The 24,496-nt window shown below is 35.3% G+C and overlaps 2 protein-coding genes across 5 annotated transcripts; one reads left to right on the forward strand and one right to left on the reverse strand.

Annotated features, from left to right (window-relative positions):
- Window positions 1–2,767: 2,767 nt before the first annotated feature.
- LOC132604017 (uncharacterized) lies at window positions 2,768–6,761 on the forward strand. Of its 4 annotated transcripts, none has more exons than XM_060317324.1 (3): window positions 2,768–2,963; window positions 3,992–4,560; window positions 6,083–6,761. In XM_060317324.1, exons 2-3 carry the CDS (start codon window positions 4,113–4,115, stop codon window positions 6,130–6,132), a joined length of 498 nt encoding a protein of 165 aa, XP_060173307.1. In that variant the 5' UTR covers window positions 2,768–2,963; window positions 3,992–4,112; the 3' UTR covers window positions 6,133–6,761. The 4 variants fall into 4 exon arrangements, with proteins under 4 accessions (XP_060173307.1, XP_060173306.1, XP_060173309.1 ...); XM_060317323.1 differs by having other exon boundaries at window positions 2,768–2,948; XM_060317326.1 differs by having other exon boundaries at window positions 2,768–2,948; window positions 4,026–4,560.
- Window positions 6,762–8,366: 1,605 nt separating this feature from the next.
- Window positions 8,367–24,275, reverse strand: LOC132604018 (uncharacterized). The gene is made up of 6 exons (XM_060317328.1): window positions 24,018–24,275; window positions 23,313–23,505; window positions 16,253–16,339; window positions 15,730–16,116; window positions 9,664–9,817; window positions 8,367–9,379 (listed from the first exon to the last, which is right to left on the reverse strand). Exons 1-6 carry the CDS (start codon window positions 24,083–24,085, stop codon window positions 8,586–8,588), a joined length of 1,683 nt encoding a protein of 560 aa, XP_060173311.1. The 5' UTR covers window positions 24,086–24,275; the 3' UTR covers window positions 8,367–8,585.
- Between the last annotated feature and the right edge of the window lie 221 nt (window positions 24,276–24,496).

A 24,496-nucleotide genomic window follows, 5' to 3' on the forward strand; every position in this document is an offset into this window, starting at 1 on the left:
TGAGTAGCGGAATTTTTTTCAGAAGTTGAAAAAAGTCATTTTTCTTCATAAGCACATTTGGAACATTGGTCAAGCACAAGTATTTTTCAAATTGATTAGTCAAACATAAATTACTATTTTTACAAAAATACCTTTAGAGAACATCCTTTTAACAAAAAACACTTTTCAAAAATGATAAATTTTGGAAGTTTAACAAAAGGTTCAAATCGTATTCTAGAAATAAGAAATGTCTTGGTAGAGTTGCGCTTATCCCTTTTGATGGGTTTAGCTGATTTATATCGACTTAATCGGGTAAGTAAATTTCAGATATCGATTACTTAAAGATGAAAAATTGAAAGCTAGTTCTTGTAGAAGCACAGGGGTCAATTTTTAACCAACCTTAAAACCCGTTTTGCCTTTTTGTCCTTATCATGTTCTTGTCCTAATCCTAGCTGATGAAATTGGAAGGAACTATTGAACCCCACTGAGCCGCAAATATTTTACAAACACATCCCCTTTTGTTTGGAATGATGTTTGTCATCATATTCATTAATTTTCTTGCTATTTATTTATCCTAGATATTTATATGAGAGTCTATTCCAATGAATTACGAGTAATTTTCCTGGAAGGAGTTAGTGTTAGATAAACTTCTGGCAGAGGTACATGAATCTCCATGGTAGACTTTTACTGTACGTTTTGCGTGGCAGATTTAATTAACATAAAGTCACAAGTCTCTTTTTCCATTCTTTTATTTAACTCAACCCCTTTTAAAACATGTGAAAAAAGGTACAATGTTGTCTAAAAAATAAAAGGACTTTATGAAGTCAAATAGGTGGGCTAATTTGTATTTTGTCTTCCTTCTTTTCAAAAATAGATTGTTTTCCTTACTAAATTACGTATAACATGATCAAATTCTTTGTAAAAACTGATATATTTTAACTAAATAACTAGGATTTTTCACCAAAAGATATTTTATAGGAGAATCATCCATCTTATTTACCAAATTATAACTGTGCAATAGGGGAAATTTTAGTTATTGGAATGAAGACAAAAATTCAACATTTTCTCTTCTCATTTTTTTCAAAGAGAGGAAAAGGTTTAAAATAGGGAAATACAGCTTTATTATTATTTAAAAGAATTGCTAACAAATCCTACGTAACATTGGTCTATTATCTTTTGGAGATTAACTCTAATCAAGATAACATAGTCACTTTAAAGCTAATTAGCCAAATGTCTTGATAGCACTGTCTTTGTCCATTGATATGCTTTAACCAATCTAACAACTGGATACATTTATTTAAACACAGACACATTTTCAAAAAGGTGTGGCCAACAACAACTAGATGTATAGTTCAAATCTTACTCAAGCAATTTGTGTTGTCCTACCGCACAAGATTGCGGTGAGATAAATTGAATTCCTCCATCTTTAATTAAAAGTTTTGAGTTCGAGCCTTGAAAATAAAAAATAAAATTAATTCTCATAGTGAAAACTTCTCCTTCAAAATGAACCTTACGCGGGGAAAATTTGAATTAGTGGAGTCAATAAAATTTTGAATACCGAATGATTATACCAAAAGATATTTGTTTTGTCCTCAAGTAAACTTGATTTACCTCTCCCATTTCTAGGCAAACAACTAAGACATTCTGCTTAATCAAGTATACCTTATACGATACAATTACTAAGTCAAAAGTATTTTTCTTGACCATGACTTTTGCATACAAAATATTTTTATTATAAAAGAATTGTAATTTATGGTACTTCTAAGTTGTTTTAACTTATACAAATCTTTTAATTAGAAAAATTAAATCCAATATCCAAATTAAGACCAAAAATTCTAAAAGCTAATATTTTTCATTCTTTTTTTAAACAGATGAATATTTTGTTTATTTTCTTGGTACAACTAAGATATTAACCAATTGGCTAACAAGTGGCCAATTACTTGGACTACACACACAAAAGAAATTGACTAGCCACGTTATCTTAGCTCCTGGGACCCACTGCCAACGTGTCACACCTATCTGACCTGGCAGTCCCTTTTTGAAAACTTATCTTTCTTCAGTTGCTTTACCACCAATCATAAACAATAAAAGAATCAAAAAAATAAAAAATCATACACATACTTTTTAGAATTCCATAATTACCCTCAGGTTAAATCTTAAAACGAGTTTGCCCAAACAGAATATCAAGTTCTGCTATCTTCACCTGAACCTTAAAGCAGGCTATAATTGCTAGACAAAATGTCAAAAATGGTCTCTTATAATTTTGATATGTTCAACATAACCCCTAAAGTATGCTCTTAACAATTTGGATACTTTAAATTTGAAAGAAATGAGCCATTTTTGTCTTCGTCATATATTTAATAAACTATGTCTGTTACATTTAACGGGACCTCTGAAAAAAAATAATTTAGCAGGAACTCACATTTGGATGTATGATTTTTGTTATTCTCACTCTATTTTTAGAGTCTGTTACACTTCTTTATGTGATGTTTCAACTATATTCATTTTATTTTTTTAGTGTCTAGTACAGTGATTTGTGTGACAACTTTTAGAATTTGATGAGACTTTCTTGGTGTTTATGGTTTAATCTGGTTTCCCTAGTTCTCATTAAACTTAACCGACAGAACTTATTAAATATTTAACAGAGACAAAAAATTCTCACTTGTAGCTAACTTAAAGGGCCAAAACTGTTCAGAGCATACTATTTTAAGCCTGCCCCAAATAAAGGGCCTTTTTGTCATTTTTTCATAAATGCTCTTTCTAAATTCAGAATTAAGCTTACTTACCATGTTTGGTGGTTGAATTCTTGAAAGAAACTATCATAAAGCTTGTTAAAAAATACTTGCTATTTCTTTTTCTTTTTCTCTCTAATAATATCCTCATATTGAAAAAAAAAAATACCCTTTTTAGAATTATATGTAAATTCAAGCTTGGCAGTACTTTGATCTTCAATATTTTGAGTTTGCAAGGTAATATATATTGGTGTAAGTATTTCTATATGCATTAAGAGTTCTCTTTTTTTTCTTTAATATCAATTAATGAAGTTTGATATTAGAAGGAAAATTTAAGGTTCTTTTTTAGATATCCATATTTGAACTATCATAAAGTTGCTCTCTTTTTTGTTAGATTCATTTTTAAAAGATAGTATTATTTTTGTTTCTTTGATAAATAGCAGTGAGTTTCTAAAAAAGTTGCTTTCCTTTTTGTTGGATTTCATTTTCTTTAAAGATATTATTTTTTGTTTATTTTATGAAGATTTTTAGCTAATTGTAAAGCTATGATTTTTTTTTCTTTGAGAAGTAATACTGGGTTTCTAAAAAAAGTTGCTTTCTTTTTGGATGGATCATTTTTTAAAAGTTTTTTTTTTTTTTTTTTTTAATGTTATGAAGATTTTTATCTAATTGCAAAGCTATGTTTTTTTTTTCTTTGAGAAATAGTACTGGGTTTTTAAAAAGTTTCTTTCTTTTTTAATGGATTCATTTTTTTTTATAAAGATATTAGTTTTTATTTTATTTATTAAGAGCTTTGCTAAGCTAAAATTGCAAAGCCATGTTTTGTTTTGTTCTTCTTTCTGTGAAGAATAAGTACTGATTCTTGATTTGTTTGTTGTCCTTTTTTCTTGAACCTGCTTTGTATCTGGTACTAGTTTCTATCATGACCTATTGTATTATTGGCTGTCAATTTCTTTATATCTTTGAAAATAATTTGATTGGTTTATTGCTATAAGAACCTAGAAAAGGAAATGAGGAAAAAAGGAAGAAGTTGAATTTTTTTTAAATAATTTTTAGGTAGAAAATAAGAAAGATGGCAACATTATGGGCCATAATGAATGGACTTATTTATATTCCATAGTTATTATTTAAGATTAAAGGTGCTAAAACACTCTAGGTTCTTGCTGTATTGAAAATTAAACAACTTAGAAGAAAAAAAAACAGTTTCTTGCTGCCTTAATAGTGTTTGTATCATTTTAATTGTATTCATTCTGCTTACTATCTGAATTTCTTTGGTACAGGAACAAATAGCCCATATATTACAATTATTTTCAGGTTCCAAAATCCTGATTCATTGTATCTGCCTGTATTTTTGTTTTGATTCTATCTTGGATCCAAAAATTTACTTGATTGACTAAAGAAATGGCCTTGGCATATACCCCTTTGTCATGGTGGCTTTGGAGTGGAAAGCATCAAGAACCTAAAATCTCTAAAGGGACTTCTGTAAATTCATCACCTGATTCATTGGAATTGGATACTCTGAAGTTAAGTCTTGATAGGAGAAGGAATATGGCCTCTTCATCTAGAAAGATTAAGCGAAAATGGGAGAGTCGAGAGGAGCGGAAGGTTGATAGGGAGTATGATATTGTTCTTGTGCCATCAGATGGCGGATGTGTTTCAGGGTCCGAGTCTGATGATTCGGACTGGTCCGTTGGATGGTTGGAGCCTCATGGACCTGGATTCCAGAGTGATGATGATAGCTTTGCTGTGCTAGTTCCTTGCTATGGACGTGGGCGCGCAAATTTGGAAGATAATGCGCAAGACAAGTTTATGCAGACCATTGGAAACTTCAGGGATATACATGGTTCTGGTAAGAGTCAATTTCTGGAACGATTTCCCTTTTACAGTCAAACCTCTCTATAATGACGTCGTTTGTTTCGATACTTTTTGGCTGCTATAGCGAAATGTTGTTATAAAGAACATATAATATAACATAACATGAAAGATTGGTTCCACAGAAAACATGGCTTTATAGTGAAATTTTGTTATAGAGGATGATTGTTATAGAGAGGTCAGATTGTATATGAAGATGAAACCAAATTTATTTGCAATATATCAAACTCCTTATAGAAGGGAAGTCTTGGAACAAGGGTAAAGTTGTATATGTGATCAATAGTTCACGGGTTCGAGCCAACTGCCTACATCACACCCCTTGGGGTGCGGCCCTTCCCCGGACCCTATGTAAACGCGGGATGCTTCCTGCACTGAACTGCCCTTTTTATATCGAACTCCTTATAGAAAGGCCTCTCAGTTAATCATATTGTAGGCTGCAAATGGCTGTTAAGTAGTAATTCAATGAGGAACATGTAAATTGATGTTGCAACAAACTAGATGCTTGTGCAAAATACCTGATCTGCACATGGAGTATTACCTTTGAAAGGTTCTTTCAACTTCCCCTCACTATAACTAAAATCTATCGGACAGGGACAAGTAAGGACTTAAACAGAAAGCCTTGTTTTGTAATTAGAATCTGATGAATTGAGCCTTCCTGCTTTTCGCTTCGTTCCTCTTTGTTAATGTGCTGAAACTATACTACTAGATCTCATGCAAGCTCAGGATGTTATGATTGCCAAATGTGCCTTTCATTCAATGTGATGACTGAATGAGGCTGCTTTCGTTGGCCTTGTTAATAAATGGTTTTTTAATATTTCTTATAGGTCCTTCAATCTAGAGAAATTAGAATGAGTTCAAGATTCTGTTCTCCCCTTATCTTTTTCATTGGAAAGGGCAAGGGTTGGTGGTGATTTTCTGTAAGGGTTGATGATGATAATTAACATTTTTTGCGGAATAATTCACCTGTTGTACATTAGTGTGACTCATATGTAGCACCATATCCTGCGTACTACACAACTCAGACCTTGTTCCTTTTTATTTCCCTTTTGAAAACTTAAAGTTAGATCTTGTCCTTTGTCCTACACAACTCGATCAGTTGAGGAGTATTTAGCACCATATCAGTTAGTAGGTGCTCTTAATTCTGATTTCTTGTTTGGAGTAGAATCTATGTGATTGTTAACAAGCCAACTGGTTGAGATATACATATATAAACCTTCTTGCCATCGGAAGAGTGCTCTTGGCCATTACATATCCGCAAATCTGAAATCCGTTTCCTCTGTAGGGCAACCTTTTTTGGGGAAGCATTACAATTTCAACCCTTTTCTTTCCTTCGAACATTCTTCAAGTTTAGTTTTTTTCCTTTTTGGATGATGCACGGTTTAGATAAAGGATGAAGCAAAAAGAAATGTATACTAAATAATGGTACACTCTTTCGATCACTTAGTTCTTAATTATGTGCTATGTACTTTGTTCTTAATGATTTTGGATTTTACATGCAGAGAATAAGAAGTATATGGAACAGTGGCTCTCATCTTTGCGGTATAGCTGACATGCTGCATTGACTCAGTTGATTTGATTTCTTCTCTGCTGCCTCTCCAGATTCGTTGTTGCAGTGGACCAAACACTTAGCTGTTTTTGTATATTACAAGCCTAAATATGGACTTAGGAGTAAATAAAAATTTAACTGTAAAAAAATAAGAAATTTCTAGTAACTCCTCGGTACCTTGTGTCTGTTTTCAGAATTATTTGAAGTGTAACCTCCACGTTGCCTCTTTAAAATTGGTGTAAATTTGTCGTTCGAACTGTCCGGAAGCCGAAGAGAAGAATGATGGTTTAAAGAAGGAGAATAGGGAAAAAGCAAAAAGAAGGGAAAGCTGAGAAGCATGGTTGTGATTATTTCCTGTAATATTTCCTGTATATATATATATATATATATATATATATATATATATATATTTGTGAATATGTGAATAGGTTCATCAGTTGCAACTCTTTTTAAGTATGTGTGACTTTCTGAGAAAATAGTTGGGTACTTCTGATGTTATCAGTAAGTATGATGCATTGTGAATATGCAGTTTAATCCACTTGTAAAGTGTGTCTGACTGAAAAATATTTGGGAAGTTCAAATGTTATTTGTAACTTGTAAGAATAATATCTATGTTGTTTCATGCTACTAAATTTTGTCCCCCCTTCTACCTATCTCAATCCCCTCTTGCTATTAACATTTATACTTGGAAATTTAAGACTACAAACAGTTGCTTCTAACTATGTTGCTTAGACTCTTCGTTGGATTCTTCAAAAATAATGTCTTTTTGAGGATATTATTACATAGGGTTTAGGGGAAGGAGAAATAGGGAAGGGCAGTGGCGAAGCCGAAATTAATATTAAGGGGTGTCAAAATATAGAGATATGTTGCTACCCAAGTTTGAAACTGCGACCTTAGGAAATTTTGCAACCCCTTAACCGTTGTGCTAAACCTTCAGCTTGTGTCAATGAGTGTCAACACTGATATACATACCTATAAAACAAAAATTTCACCTATTTATATAATGTAATTTTCAGGCAAAGGGGTGTTGCTTGACACCCTTGGAGAAAGGGTAGGTCCATCCCTGGAGAAGGGAATTACAACGTGGGGATTCGAACCCTCACCAACAAGGTGAAACTTCAGGTAGTCAACCAACTGAACTACTAGATCCCTACGAGGCTCAATTGGAGTTATTGTTTAAGGGATTGACCATACGTGTTCAAAGGTTTGATATCATGAGATTGAATTCTAGTCCCTACACCTGCTGAGGCTTCAGTTAGTTTTTTTGATGGAATTGTTCTAAAATGTGTTCATTTCAGAAGCCAAGTTTACTGCTCTCCTGAAAAAATTCCAGTTTGTTCTATGAAAAGGTTTTGCAAATGTGCTTAACAAAAACTTCAGGACTACATGACATGGGAGTTTTGTTCAGTGAAACTTTCGTTGGCCACAAATCCACACACATTAATGAGGTCCCTTTATTATTTGGTGTGGCAATGGTGCAAACTATCCATTCTAACTAGAAAAACAGATATTCCATGTTAACAAAGTATTAAGTGGTGGGATCCTTGTTTTATTTTCTCAAATATCCTCCTTTTTTATTTTAGATTAGTACTGAGATTCGTACATCAAAAGTTCTGTGTGAAATTTGAATCAGATATTTTTTTTCAAATTCAAAATTTTTAATTGGGGTTACATAAACGCGGTATAAACATGAGTTTTCTAAAGAATTTATTCTTCAACAAGACAACCTTGTTTGGATAAGAGGAGGAAAAGTTCCCTTCTCATTACTTTGAGAAAATGATGGCCATAATCACTAAAAGAACTGCCTTTTTGCTGTTATTAACAGAAACAAAAGAAAAGAAAGGAAAATAACAACAAAGGAGCACCAGTTGAGCTAACTTTTCATTTTATTTATTTTGCTTCGTTAAGAGTAAAAGAAGAGGGAGAAACTCCAAAGATCTCAATAGAAGAAGCTCTTCGTAGTTGAGCTAGCTTTTCATTTTACCTTTTCTGAATTCCAAAAAAAAAAAAAAAAAAGGTAAAATGGCAAGATATAAAAAGATGAAAACACAAGAAAAAGTAAATTTTGTTTCCTGCCTCTTAAGACTAAGACACTCTCTAACAAGTCAAATCCTCGACACTTTGGACTAAATATGACCATATTTGCAGGTGATCCCACTCAATAGAGAAAAGAAAAAATTAGTTAGTGTAGTAGTCTCTTTAACATAGACTACACCACTTGCAAAGATATCTCAAGATAACAAAATAATAACACATGGATATTATTCAGCAATAGAAAAGGGAATATCAAAGAATTGTAATTTGTCACCTAATTATAGACAACGCATCGTGAGAAAACTACACATTTACATTAAAGAGGCAAAAAGAAAGCAAAACCAACCAAGGATGGATAAGGTTAATCAAACATGAATCTAACTTTACAGACAAAGTTGGTCCAACCTAGTAGTCACTCCATTCTATTTTTTCTCATTCTCAGTTTTAGGTGGTTCCTTACTGGGATCACCTCCATTAGCACTCCCATTCTCAGTTCTAGCTGGTGCATTGCCAGGATCACTTGTATCATTGCTGGCTATCTTTCGACTTGGCAAATTAATTAACTTTTTTTGAACCTGAACGCCTGGAGCATTAGCATGAACATGATCTCGATCCTCTTGTTTGCCCTCTTTTAGTTCTTGGTTGGCTAATGGAGGCGTTTGATCTTGTTGGATTTTTTGGAGAACTTCTTGCTTAGCAGTTGGAGCACGTGTTGGGGCATTGGATTCAGCTGAAGCATTTGGTCTGGATGAATTACCAGCTGGTTTATGTTGAACTATGGGTGATGCGGGTTTCAAAGAGTGGCTCAACACTGGCTGAGTTCCAGGTCGTGAGGCATTTGATGGGCCAGCGGAATGGGACACCAAGCCGGTACGTATAAAGTGCACGTTACTGGGCAAGCCATTTGTACTGCCTGGGACAGATGATTTGACTGCAGGTGCTCCTCCAGGTATTTGAAGGGCATTTTTAGGTTGTGCTATCTTCAGCAGTGAGGCAGGGTTCGAAGCAGTTGCAATGCGAGCCCCTGCAGCCACAGCAGCAACTTTGATCATTGAATCTGGGTTTGTAGTAGGCTTTGCTGCTGGCTTTTGGGGGACTACCCGAGGTTTTGAAGATAGCGGGTCTTGTTGATGCTGGGATTGTGCACCACCAGATGGACAGTCAGCAGTAACAGGATGCGAAGAGTTACTAGGTCCACCACCTGAATTTGGCCCCACTGAAACAAACACAATAATCTGAGTTAGAACTGCAGCATGCAAGGATGGAACTAAAACGCTCGTTAGAGTGCATTAACCTCTGATACTTAAGGTTAAGAAGGAAAGAGACCTTATGTTTTCCACACCCATCGAAATAACTTTTTGATAAAGACACCCATTCAAATAACTTAGCATCATGCTGAAAGGGATATAGCTCCTAATACTGTTATTTCTGCTTCTCCGAGATTAACATGCAATATTTTTTACAGGTATGTTTACATCATATGGGATTTGAGAGAATTACCGCCAGCGCCAATTGGACAAGTTGATTTCAATTTATCTCCCATAGGCATATTAAGAGCCAGGGACATAGCGCGACGAGCTGCAAGCTGAGCCTCTGAAAGCTGTGAGCCATTCCCGACCACGGTCCCCTTTCGCTTCCTAATAATGGCCCACCTCTGCACGAAGAAACATTCACAATCTCATATTAAATCTAGAATGAAAAATGAAAGTTGACAACAGACAAAATATTTACTTCTTATTTACTTTTTTACATCTAGTCCATGCTAGATACACCAATACACACTTTTGCATCTCATTCCGTTGCCGGGATTTGAACCCGGGAGACCTGGGAAAACCCAGACATTCTAACCATACTAGATAACAACGGACATCCATTATCTCTCTCCAATTATCTATTCATGAATATCAGCAGGGGATTCTTTTCAGGACAACAAAACTGCTGTATTGAAGATATAGAAAACAATACTTTTTTTAATGAAGACATACAACACTTAGATATGAGTACACAACCAATTTAGTCCATTTACCATTTACATCAATGTCACCACAATTGTTAATAAATGATTGCATACCAAATCTTGTTAACACTTTGGAACAGTGGAGCTTGCAACCTAAAGGTCTCACCAGTTCTGTCAATGGAAACTGCCAAATGCTCCAAGTTCCATTGAGGCTTTAATCGTAAAACACAATTAAAGCACATTCTTTAGATAATAACTCCGCAGATGAAGAGAAGTTTATATATAGAATGCAAGAAAAAATAATTTTTTTGATAAGGAGAATGCAAGAAAAAATAATTATACACACAAAAAACAATTATATAGATAAAGGAATTGAAAAATTACAATTGAGTGAATTATGTAAAATAAATATGTCAATTAGGTGGATAAAACACATTGAATAGTGAAGCACGTACTCATGCTGCCCCTAATTTCAGGGCTTAAGTGTGTCTCAAGTGCGCTTTGAACAACACTCAAGTCTTAACACTTTATTTGGTGGACCCGAAGCCTCACTGATAAACCTAGTGTGACAATGGAGTTGGCCGAAGCATTATATGTTTAAATATAAGCAATAAGAAGCTACTTAAAATTATTTGTACTTTCATTTGAAAAGATAATAATAAGTTGTGCTAGTGATATAAGTGGTAAGAAAAACATAAGACAAGCTCTCATCTCTGTGAAATCATTTTCAATCCCTTCAAATGGAAAAACTCTTTTCTTCCTTTCTCTTCAAATTATCCTCATGAGAATCAAAGGTGTAAAAATCCCATGCTCTTTTTCTCCACCTCCTCATTCGAATGCTCAACTGCTATCACATCCTAAACTGTAGCCGACGTTGATCACTGTATTCATAGAAGATTCAGCACCATCCACAAAAACTGACTTGTGTGTCTTTGGCTTTAGTAAATTTTTGGTGCATCCATGAAATTCTAGTTTGTCTAGATGCCTGTGCTACTTGTAGAGAACCATACTGCAAGTTTTTTTAATTTTCGTTACTAAGAGGTCTTGGTTTAGAGTTTTAGTCATGTAAGATTATCATACAGGGATTGTTTATGAGGTGAATAATAATGCAAGGTTTGTTATACATGAATAATGATATAGTGGTTGATATATTGGTTGTTAGTGTTGCTAATACAACATTTGGTACTCGGAATTAAATTCGACATGACTCATGTGGAGTTTAATACAGCAACTAAACACTGTATTAGCTATATGAGATTATATAAGTAATTTTGAGTTTTAAACGGGAAACTAAATGTTGTATAAGGATTACCAAATTCTATACTGGGATTAAACACCCTTATCCTCAACCCAAACAGCCCCTAATTATATCTGGGAAGAGTCCTATTAGTTAATAAAATCATTACCTTATCAGAATGACAGGAAAATCTTAAGATGAAAGCGAAGGGAACAAGCAAAAACATGATTAAGCAGACTGCAGTAGGGAAAGATATTTATGGAGCTTTGTTAACGAAAAAGAAATTGTATTGAGGGATAATCTCATTAGGTAAGATTCTGGGTATGTGTATGCTAAAAGATTACGGCCTTACGGGCTAGAACCCCTTGATGTTTCACCAAATTACAAAAAAAAATCCTCGTGTGAAAAAAAGATGTCCAGAAACAGAATACTATACAACTCTATCTATCTATTAGAATAAAAGTGAAATATTTGAAAGATGACAGATTCAATTCTAATTTCTCACAATATTCATGTACAGAGAGTTTTACACTGTATTTGAGTTGTCCTTACATAAGGAAGGTGTCTATGCTTCTTAGGTTATTCTTTCCTAAACCTAGGCGGCAACCCGAGATTGCCCCATGGCATATGCAGCTTCAGAATTATGAGGGTGTTTGGATTGGCTTATAAGCTGGTCGTTTTAACTTTTTTGAGTGTTTGACAAAATAGAAAAGTGCTTAAAATAAGTTAAAAACTGCTTAAAATAAGTCAAAAGCCAAAAGTTGGGGCACCCCAACTTATTGCTTTTAGCTTAAAAGCTCTTTTAAGTTTGACCATGTATTTTACGATTTCGTCCCTCGCATTTTCTTATAATCCCTAAAGTACCCTTAACTACATCAAATCCCTAACTCCAGTTAATTCTTTCCTTCTTCGTTGTCGTCCCTTTCTAATTTTTCAAGCATACACCCAGATTTTGCATCATCTTCTCCATTCATATTTTTGCTCTACTCCTATTTCTTTCTTTACCCTTTCATTCATTATTTTCCCCTCTTTTTCTTTCCATTTCTTTCTTTAGCATTTCTTTCCCATTGCTTCTCTCTTCCCTGCACCCTCCTCCATGCAATCCAGATATATTCGATTTATATAGACAACTTTAAATTACAAAAACAATAGCTACTCTTTTTAGAGTATAGAAACTAGCTGTAAATACCATAAACTAACCGCATAGTATTTTGTTGATTAGTTACAGTGAAAAGCATAGCTGTCATATAGCAAATGGGTCAGATTATCATCACTGGCAAAAAGAAAATTAGTGGTAAACTAGTCAAATTATTAGTATTATATGCTATTGAGAAAATGTTCATTTTAGTCAAATCTTTATACTATTTTATTTAAATAAGTAACTTACATTTATTAAAAGTAATTATATCTAATCAATTGAGAATTTAAAGTGAACTAGACATAAACTAATTTATATATGAACAATTTAGCATTATTTTTTTGCAAATCAACTATTTTTTTTTTTTTTTTTGTGTTAACAGTTTTAAGGGTATTTTAGTCATTTTAACAGAAGAAGTGCTTATCAGCATATTTTTACCAAACACATTAACTGCTTATTTTCAGCTCCAGCACTTCTATCCAAACACGTAACTGCTTATTCATAGATTCAGCTCCAGCACTTGGTGCTAAAAGCTACTTAAATTCAGCTAATCCAAACGGGCTCTATGACTGAAATTGACCTAACAATTTTAAGATGGTCATGGGAACAGATTTGGTACAAAAATCTTTCTTAATCATTTAAATATATTCTAGAGTATTTATGTTGATAAGACGTATCAACCATACTGCACCAAGAAAAAAGCTTAAGAAGATATGATCAGAATGTAACTCCTGCTTAGCATCTAAAACCTGTTGCTCGTACTCTTTATGCGTGTTGGATCCTCCAAAATAGTGTATTTTTGGAGGATTCTACACGGGTATGACAACATTTTTGGAGAGTCCGAGCAACATACTCTAAAGCAATTAGTTGGAAAGGACATAACTTACAAATATTTGTTCCGAAATCATGACTTTAATGAAGTTTTGATTTGAAACGAAGTTGTGTTTGGATAACACTTTTTGCAAAAATATTTGGAATGAATTTAATGCTTGGAGTAATTTTACAAAACAGAAATATAACTGATACCCCATAATTTACAGTAGCTATCAAAGGCTCCCAACCTTTATCACATTTTGTTACTGAACAACCAACTTTGGTAATTTAAACATCGATGTTTTTATCAAAGCCTTCAAATATATTCCTTATCAATATTACAATCCTTTCAATCTAGTCCGACTCCTCTAGAAAAAAAAACAAGAAGAAAGTGTTAGGTGGTAATAAATGTTGGGTTGAATTATAAATTGCAAAAAAGTCTAAGGACAAATCTTCCCAAAAAATAAAAACAAAAAAGAACCCCAACGGGTAGAATTTGGATGAAATTTGATCAGATGATTATCTCAACTTCAAACTCTCTATTTGAAGTTCAAGTTGAAACAATGGACAAAATTGTGAAACAAACATTTATTTGCAAATAATATAGCATTGGCAAATAATATGTATGTCCAAATGGCACCAAAAGAGCTTACATCTGACAATAATTGCAGACGGCATAACCATTCTAATAGTTTCCCTATCACATTGCTTATAACAAGTTAAACCAAACCATTCATGGTACGCAGAGAGAACAACTCTCTGTACAAAGGAACAGCATGAATTTACTTGTATGGCGTACTCAACAAAATAATTTCATTGTACACATTCAATAGATTCATAAAATGGACTTGTATATAGGCAGTTATCTTCTTTCAACAGAAAGAAAATGCAAAAGCTGATGGAAAATCATAAAGTATTGACCACCTTTTTTCGGAACTGCTACCCTTCTCCATTTCAAAAACGGAAAAGTCTCAAATATGCCATCGAACTATCGGAAATGGCTCATCTATGCCACTCGTCAATAGTTTGGCTCATTTCTGACATCGAACTATCGGAAATGGCTCATTTATGTCACTCATCAATAGTTTGGCTCATTTATGTCATCGCCCGTTACCAAAATGACTCATCCATGCCATTTTTCATTAACGCCGATTTTATAATACCAGATATGACACGTGGCCTCCAATTGTGGGTGGGTAGGGTTTATGGGTCGAATTTTTTATTAATTTGGGATTTAAAATTGGGCTGTTTTAATTAAATGGACCTCTAGTTAGAGGTCACGTGTCATATCTGGTATTATAAAACCGGTGTTAATGAAAAATGATATGGATGAGTCATTTTGGTAATGGGCGATGACATAAATGAGCCAAACTATTGATGAGTGGCATAAATGAACCATTTCCGAAAGTTTGATGGCATAAATGAGCCAAACTATTGATGAGTGGCATAAATGAGCTATTTCCGATAGTTCAATGACATATTTGAGCCTTTTCCCTTTAAAAAAAAAAACAAGTGATACTATTTATGGGAGATAATATTTCAGACAATGGTTTTGGTTAAAATTAGTAGCAGGGATTCAGTAAAGAAGTTTCATTAGATATTGAGGTAAAAGGTGGAAAAATTATCTCTAAGGAATGTACAGTCCTACATCAGAACAAGGATAAAGTTTCCCATTTATTTTTTTTAACTGACACAAAAATTCTTGAAATTGACCCATAACAACATCATTTCCACATAGATGAGTGGATATCAGCTCCATCACAATCGGGGACTACCGAGAATAGTGATCCCAAATGATTGATTGGTCAAATTAGTAGCAGGGACTAGTAAGAAGTTTCATTAGATATTGAGGAGTTAAAAGGAGGAAAAATTATCCTCTAAAGAATGTAGCAGTCCTACATCAGAAGTAAAAAAGTTCTCCATTTACACCATAAAACTGACAGAGAAATTTCTTGAAATTGGCCCACAATCTCACACCACATAGATGAGAGGATAACTGCTCCATCACAACCGGGGATTATCGAGAAATAGTGATCCCAAACTATGGGGCCCCTAATCTCACACCACATAGATTTATTTTTCCTGTTTTTTAGTAAATTATTGGATAAGATCAATTTAGTGAGCTGCAACCCACAAAACCCAAAAAATAAACATTCTTTCACCTCCAAGTCAAGGATTAACCTAAGCAGTGAAAGATCAACAACTTTATCTAACAAAACTATTTTACCTACCAAACTTAACAGAAAGAGAGTTTCCAAATACGATGCTAAATAGCACCAAGTTTGTGCTAACCCTTATTAAGGACGAGGATAAAAGCGTTTACTAACTAGAGAGAGTAATTAAAACTGGAGAATATGTATAGATATATTAATCATTATTTTGATAAAGACAGAGATTTATTAATCATATACGAAGGAAAACCTGAGAGAGCTGGGAAGCCGTTCTGTCTCCCTTGAAATCCCCTTTCAATATGTTTGCCCAGTTTCCTTCGCCGCATTTTTGGACCGCAGCAATGAGTTCTAAGTCTTCTGCTGCTGACCAGGGTTTACGCTTTCGTCGAGGAGCCACGTTGGTGCAAGCGGGCCCATTGGTATCCAATCCCTCAGCAGCCGCCACAGTTGACAATGGCTGTTTTTGCACTGCAACTGGGACTGTAATATTTGTCCCGTGCATAGAAGTACCTTGGAATGAATTATCCATACCAGTTCTAGATGTTTGGCCATTTGGTATATTTATAGTCAATGGAGCCTCAACAGTTGAACCATTTAACATGTTGGCATCATTTGATACCCCAGAAGCAATTAGTACCTGTCCAAGCACAAAATTATCCCACCCCCCAAACGACAATTGGTTATCCGCAGAACAAAATGAGAGTAAATCAAAGAAGCAAGCAGTTCAGCCAAACAGTTACTCACAAATTACCACGTTTGCTTAAGGAAATTACCTTCACACATGCCGCAGCTTCTGCTGAAGCTTCACTACTTACAGCAGGGAAAGCTTCCAACTCATATTCTAAATCACTGTCATCATCCTGGCATCAAAAAGTACAAAATCAAGAAATAAAATAATGAAAATGAAAATTACCAACATAAGATTCAAGATATAAGGTAGATCTTTCATCTCACAGAAAATAACAGACATTGACCACCATATATCAGCTATCAATGCATGCCCCTAAAATTACTGCCACTTAGTGATTCAAACAAAGATCAGGAAAAAGACACAAAAAGAAAAAACACTAAATTAGGGACCAAAAATTTGTTTTCTTGGTGCCACTCGTTGAGTACACAACACTCCACCAAAACAAGAGATCCGCACAGGGACAACACATATGTATAGGTATATGATATTTGGCACGAAAATCATGTTTCGTGTCATTTTTACATCCTATTCTTATGACTTTTATCGCTTAATCTATGATGAAATCGTCGTATTTGGGCTTATGTTGTTATCTTTCATGTGTATAGGCACGATGAAGACAAGCGATGGAAAACCGGGCTAAAAGTGGTTGATTTTGGAGCATATGATGATAATACGAGGTGACTAGGCGAAGACCACAAGTGACAGACTAAAAGAGGAGAAAAAATGGACTGAAGGAGGCATATGTGCCAAACCCGTAGCACGGGTCCAGCACGTGAAGTTCAAGCTGCGGAAAAGTGAAAGCCTGCGCTGCACGCGCGTCGCGGACTGGGCACATTTGCCATCTGAAAATCACTGAAGGGTCCGCGCTGAGCCCGCGACGTGGGGCCAGCACGGATGGGCTCAACCTGTCCGAATTTAATTAGGATTTTGTCTATTCTTGAGTCATTAAATTCCTAGACTATAAATACGTATTTTAAGGGTTGAGAACGGGATGCTGAGATACTTTGAGACAATTGTAAGCCGTCATTAACCCTTCCTTCCCCGTTTTTACTTTTATCTTCATAAACCCTAAGCTAATCATGAATTCTTTTCTCTATGATCGAATCATGAGTAGCTAATCTCTTAATTCTAGGGTTGTGGCATAAGATTTGAAAGTTGGTTGGATGACAATTATTATCTATTGATTTTCCATATTTTGCATTATTTATGTATTGTTAATCTTAATTGTTTGATTATCTGGCCAATAGTTGAACACTATCTGTGGCGTATGAATTGAACTAGGGATAGAGAATTTGCATGCGTAATAAGAATAAATAGGGCTTGTTCGATATAATCGTTTCGCTAATGAGGATAGGAATATACCCTTTAGCCTTGCTTAGTTGAATACGGAGGTATAAATGCGTTCTTGTTACCGCTGACGACCATAGGGATATAGGCGTTATAGTAGCATCTACAGGCTTGTGAGCAACTCGGAAGATACTCATGAAATTATAATTAACCCGTCAACTAGTAACCCAGGAAATAAGATAGGTGGAATTGTCTGAAGATCAACTAGATTGTCGAAAGTCATGACCCTAGAACTCTCTCTCATCTGATAAACCTTACAATCTTTGTCGAAATATTCGCAGTCACAAAAACACCCATCACAAATTGTTTACTTTTCAGTTTTAGTTTAGTACAACAAATATCTTGATTTTCACTTTCTTGAATAGTTTCATTCGAATTTGAATTAGTTTAACAGTAGAATCTAAGTCTCTGTGGGATCGATATATGGACTTAACAGTCTATATTACTTGTACGACCACGTATACTTGCGTGTGCATTTGGGAGCAACAAGTTTTTGGCGCCGTTGCCGGGGACTTAGTAGTATTACTGTTTTTCTAATTTGGATTTTTGAATTTCTATTCAAGTTTTTATTTATTTATTTATTTATTTATTATTTTATTTTATTTTTAATTTAATATTTTGGTTAGCTTGCTTGACATGGCATCTTGGAGTAAAAATTGGTCGAATATTTGTTGTTCCAATTTTGGTGATCCTTGTTTGATTTTTGGAGGACCCCACTTGTGGCATCACTGTCAAATATTTCCGGGAATGGGTTGTGTGCACCTTCCCAATCTTTTGAGTGGAATATTTGTAATTTATGTGGTGGTCAAGACGGTCATTCAAATGGTTGTCCTAACTCTTACTCCCCATCCCCGAGCCCCTATTATGATTCTCCCGTTATTTGTGATGTTGACAGGAGTAACGAAGTGGAGGATGCGGAAAGTCTTGCTCGGGTTAGCGATATGATGAAACAAATAGGGGAGCAAATGATGGAGCATAATGCATTAATGAGTGAACAGACCGCAGAAATGTGGAAAGCCATAGAGAGGATTCGGGCCAAACTCACAGAGATGCAGGCCGAGGCTGAAACTTGTAATGATCTGCAAGTTATAGACTTAGCTAATACTCACGAAGAACCTCAATCAGAAGAAGAGAGCGAGTTCCTGCAAAGAGATAGTTTTGAAGAAACAGAGATAGTGAGTCAATCTTGGCTAACGGAACAAGCTCAACAAATGAAACTTCATGGGTTTCTCCGTGATAGTCTTACAAGCATGGCTACACAACTGATAGAAGGCAGAACTGAGCTCGGACAAGAGATAGACCAATTTGGCTCAGATATCCATGGCTTGCAGGCACAAATGAATAAAAAGATTGAGGCGTCTGATGCCCAACTACATATTACCTTGGATAGTGGCCAGCATGTGGAGCAAATAGAGGAATTCCAACCATTCGATCAGATCTCTGTTGATGATGTCAATGCTGAGGAAGTGTACAAAAGTGATGATGTTAAAAACAATGCAGTTTTAGAGTTTGGGCATGTTGGTCCTCATTCTAAACATTTTTCTACATTATATGTGGTTGGCGACATGGAAATCGAGTCTTTCAAGCTTTTGAAGAAGTGTATAGATGAGGAACAAGAGCCTTACATCCTGAAATTTGCCACACCGAAAAGACAAAATGACATTCTTCACTCAGGGCCAAGAAGTGCAAGAAGCGACATCTATTGCTTGGTTCCATTATTTTCACACCACCGCCCCAGAAGCGTGATAGAAAATTGGATGCAAAATTAGGGGTGAAATTCATAAGTTCGAGGTGGAGGAAAAAGTTAATTCATGTCATGCCACGACGATTAGGGGAAGTCTGAGTACCCAAAGTTAAAAGTTGAGGAGCATGCCAGAGTTTTAAGTGTGGGGTCATTCGCCCCTTGATGATGAAAGCATGTTGCTAGCTAGGCCCTAGTGGGCCCCAGGGAGTATTTCGTACCTTACTTGCTTTTAATTTTTCCATCTATATGCATTAAGGGCATTGCATGATTTTAAGTGTGGGGTGGGAAAATACGTCTGTGGTTTGTAAAACATGTTTTGAGGTTGCAGATGATGATTAGTATGCCTTAGGATTTTATTTTTTTTTAGTAGTTTTGAGTCTTAGTGTCGAAACAAAAAAAAATTGCAAAAAGATTTTATTTTCCTTATTTTTCTTTGATAACTTCTTAAGTCCCTCATTAGTAAGCATTCATCATCCACCCCCTTTGGTTTTATTATGGCCTCGGTTCTTTCCCGAGGGGGGGGCCTTTGAACCGGGCGTAGGTAGATTTTTCTTTTATAGTCATAGAAAGGGCTTTTCCTGATGACGGGTGGATGACAACTTGCTTGAGGGAAAATTAGTCCTTAGGATAGGTGTATTCAATTGCTAGGTGCACGGGTTACGTGAAGTATTGGCATATGAGTGATCTTAAAATTTTTTGTGAAAGCATGCCTTGAAATTGTATCACTTTTCTTGAAAGCACTTGCAAATTGTTTTTGTTTGACTCGTTATGACCCACTTGGCATTATTGATTTTTATTGTTGTTTGATTCGAGGGACAACCGGATCCCTTTTGCGTTGATTGTGTGCCATGTGTGTAAGGTTTTGCATTTGTATTCATGTTTGGTATTGACATCTAGAACTTGCCCTGTGTGTTCGCGAAGCGAAATGAAGTTCGGTTGAGCCTAGAAAATGATAGAGGCGTTTCTTTGATTAGTCACTAAAAAGCCTAAAACGTTTATCCTACCAACTTGTAAATAGCACCCTAGTTAACTCTTTTGAGCCTTTAGTCTTTTCTTTGATAGCAGTTAATTAGCCTTCACCCCTTCGTTCTATAAAACAAGTTTTTTTGATCCAAATACTCTATGAGCACTTTAATCATTTACATATATAATGGGAGTTGGGATGTGAAATGAAAAAAAAGGGGGAAGTTGTTAATTGTAATCTAGGAAGACTATGGGAGCACTGAATGAAAAGAACTAATTCACTTGTTAGTTGGGAATTGCAAAGAAAAAAAAAAGAAGAAAGAAATCTGAAAAAGACGGAAAAAAATGTAGCGAAAAAGTTTCCCGTCTAACTTGTGTGACTTTTAAAAGAGTGGTGCTTAAACAAAGAAAAAATGGGTGAATTGGGAGAAATTTGAAGGTTGGTTGGTGTTGAATAAGATCTAATGAAGAAATTGTGCAAGAATGATAGAAGTATATGTATTAAAGTGCTTAGGGAGGTTAGTCACTATTATTCAAATAAATCCTACCCGTCCCTTAGCCTACATTACAACCCTCGAAGTCCTACTTGATTCTAGGTTCATCTTACTTGTATTAGTGGAGTGGTTACACTACGGGCAAGCCTATGGTATGTCGTACTTTGCATGTGATATTCTTTGTGAGAGTGAGCGTAATTAGTGATTTTGTGTCCATTGATTTAAACATATGTGATTTGTGAGAGATATGGACTACTTTCTTGTGGTGAGGGCACATAATTAGCAATAGAGTGGTGAAACGTCGTTTTCTTGATCATAAGGTTGCTTACATGCTTTAAAGTGGTGTCGTTGGGTCAATTGGTTTTAAAAGTGAAAGTGAAGTGTTTTTCAGTAAGGTGGTCTTGGTGCTAAAAATGAGGGTTTTAAATCTTTGGCATGGCTTTCGTAACTTGGCTCATTGTTTTGATTTTGAAATCCTTCTTTTGGAGATGGCCATACTAGCCGAATCCCGTTGCAGACCTGTTTGAATGAGTTGAGCTAGAAGTGTAGTTTGGTGTAGGTTTGTGTTTGCTCGAGGGCGAGCAAAGTCTAAGTGGGGGGTGGTGATATTTGGCACGAATATCATGTTTCGTGTCATTTTTACATCCTATTCTTATGATTTTTATCGCTTAATCTATGATGAAATCGTCGTATTTGGGCTTATGTTGTTATATTTCATGTGTATAGGCACGATGAAGACAAGCGATGGAAAACCGAGCTAAAAGTGGTTGATTTTGGAGCATATGATGATAATACGAGGTGACTAGGCGAAGACCACAAGTGACAGACTAAAAGAGGAGAAAAACTGGACTAAAGGAGGCATATGTGCCAGACCCGTAGCACGGGTCCAGCACGTGGAAAACTGAACTGAAGATGCATATGTGCCAGACCCGTAGCACGAGTCCAGCACGTGAAGTTCAAGCTGCGGAAAAGTGAAAGCCTGCACTGCACGCGCGTCGCGGACTGGGCACATTTGCCATATGAAAATCACTGAAGGGTCCGTGCTGAGCCAGCGACGTGGGGCCAGCACGGATGGGCTCAACCTGTCCGAATTTAATTAGGATTTTGTCTATTCTTGAGTCATTAAATTCCTAGACTATAAATACGTATTTTAAGGGTTGAGAACGGGATGCTGAGATACTTTGAGACAATTGTAAGCCGTCACTAACCCTTCCTTCCCCGTTTTTACTTTTATCTTCATAAACCCTAAGCTAATCATGAATTCTTTTCTCTATGATCGAATCATGAGTAGCTAATCTCTTAATTCTAGGGTTGTGGCATAAGACTTGAAAGTTGGTTTGATGACAACTATTATCTAATTGATTTTCCATATTTTGCATTATTTATGTATTGTTGATCTTAATTGTTTGATTATCTGGCCAATAGTTGAACACTATCTGTGGCATATGAATTGAAGTAGGGATAGAGATAATTGTTTCGCTAATGAGGATAGGAATATACCCTTTAGCCTTGCTTAGTTGAATACGGAGGAGTAAAAAACACCATCACAAATTGTTTACTTATCAGTTTTAGTTTAGTACAACAAACATCTTGATTTTCACTTTCTTGAATAGTTTCATTCGAATTTGAATTAGTTTAACAGTAGAATCTAAGTCTCTGTGGGATCGATATCTGGACTTAACAGTCTATATTACTTGTACGACCACGTATACTTGTGTGTGCGTTTGGGAGCAACAGTATACCAATCGGAACAAAGGGTGAAGCTTCAAAATGAATACATCCATTAAACTTCATTCACACATACACAAAGATGCAAGCAGCATAAATTTCTAATAAGATACAAAACTTAGAAGCCACACAACTAAGAAAGGAATAGAAGGATAGATACCAAGCTGGGAATGCTCTATACAAGACATTTTCACCAGTTCTAAAGTTCGGCAAGGTACAAGCTAAAACGCAATTCTATACTATAGACTGAAAAACTAGCAACATATGATGAACGCATACTCCACTGAAACACACATGACATTTCCCAATTTTATCAAAATTAATTTAGACTACGCACAAGCACAACAATAACTCTCTCCCCAGACCCCACTTAAGGGATTAAACTGGGAACATTACTTAGTAAAGCTTAGTGCTTTTTATTTTTGCTTAACTTTTGGATCATCCACGAAGTCCCCTAGTAATAGATGATTGTCTTTTGTCAACAACAACAGCATACTCAGTGTAATCCCACAAGTGGGGTAAGGGGAGGGTAGGATGTACCAGACCTTCACCCTACTTTTGTGGGGTAGAGAGGTTGTTTCTGATAGACCTCGGCTCAAAAGAGATGATTGTCTTTTGACAAGAACCATATTTTCATGTAGGTTCTCTACTTTCAATATACTAATATATACGGGTTTTCCCCTACTATCTCAAAATTTTTACTATCACTGAAAAAGATTATTATACAAACCTACAACTGCTGAGCTAGTTCATCTCAAACAACCTAATTCAGCTATGTGAATCAGTTATATCCATCCTCTCTATTGAAACTTTTCATTCCACATATAATGTGTAGAAAAAGACTAACTTTTTGGCGATTGACTTACCAAAGGTTGAGCCCCATCATCTAATTTATCAAGCAAACCATGTCGATAAGCCAAATGCCGCCATAACATTTGATACTCTCTTGCATTGTTAATCCCAGTAGTAGACTTCCTCACCAATTCATCCCAATCTATTTTTTCATCTGCAACTTGTACCACCTCTTGCAACACTCCTAGCACTGTCGTTGCCGGATACCTTCAATAATCACCAAAAATATCCAAAATTTTCAATAACCTAATTCACCTACAATACTCTCAAAGCTTCCCAAAAAGGGGATATTTTCAAAAATATACAACTTTTGTAAATATTTACGCCACGTAGCCCAATATAAAAAAACATTATACTCCCCCTGTTTCAACTTGTTTGTCTTACTTTTCTTTTTAGTCAATTTCAAAAAGAATGCATCTTTCCTTTTTTGGCAACTCTTTGATTCCAACTCTCCACGGGGCATGTTTAAAACCACGAGATTAAACGGCATTTTGGTACATTGTACATATCTTTAATTCAAGAGCACATGATTCAAAAGTCTTTTTTACTTCCTTACACTCCGTGCCCAGACAAATAAATTGAAACGGAGAGAGTACAAAATCACACGTGGGGGAAAAGCATTATATCAAATATGTTGAAAATCAGGTGGTTATACACAAAGTATAAAATATTTTCAAAAATAGACAGAGCGTGTAAAACAAAAAACAAAACAAAGAGACCTTTGCAAGAGAATGGATATATCGTCTTCACTGACAAAACACTTCTGTTTCTTCGATTTCTCCAACATTCTGGATCCCTTTTCCTTAATACTTTCAACTTCTGTGGGTAAAATCACATGTTCGATAGAAAATACAAAAACGATGAACAACACGATGTCGTTTTTGAGGTTATTGTCTGACCGTTAGAGTGCGTTACTGCGTTGTTGGACTCTTTTTTCGCTAAAGAAACGGAGAGAGTGAGTCCCAGTCAAACGGAACTAATAGCTTCTTCTTCTTTATTTTATTAAAATGAAAATATTTTTGTTAGACATATTTCTTTTAAAAAAAAAATTGATTAAAAAGTAATCTCTCTGTTCATTTTCGCTTCTCGAGAGTCAAACTGTATAAACTTTAACCAAAAATTTTAAAAATATTTTCATCATATTATTTTAAGAAGAATTGTAACTTATTATTTTTTGATAAAATTTTAGTTTTAAAAT

Source organism: Lycium barbarum, chromosome 7, assembly GCF_019175385.1.
Source record: "Lycium barbarum isolate Lr01 chromosome 7, ASM1917538v2, whole genome shotgun sequence".
NCBI classification, from domain to species: domain Eukaryota; kingdom Viridiplantae; phylum Streptophyta; class Magnoliopsida; order Solanales; family Solanaceae; genus Lycium; species Lycium barbarum.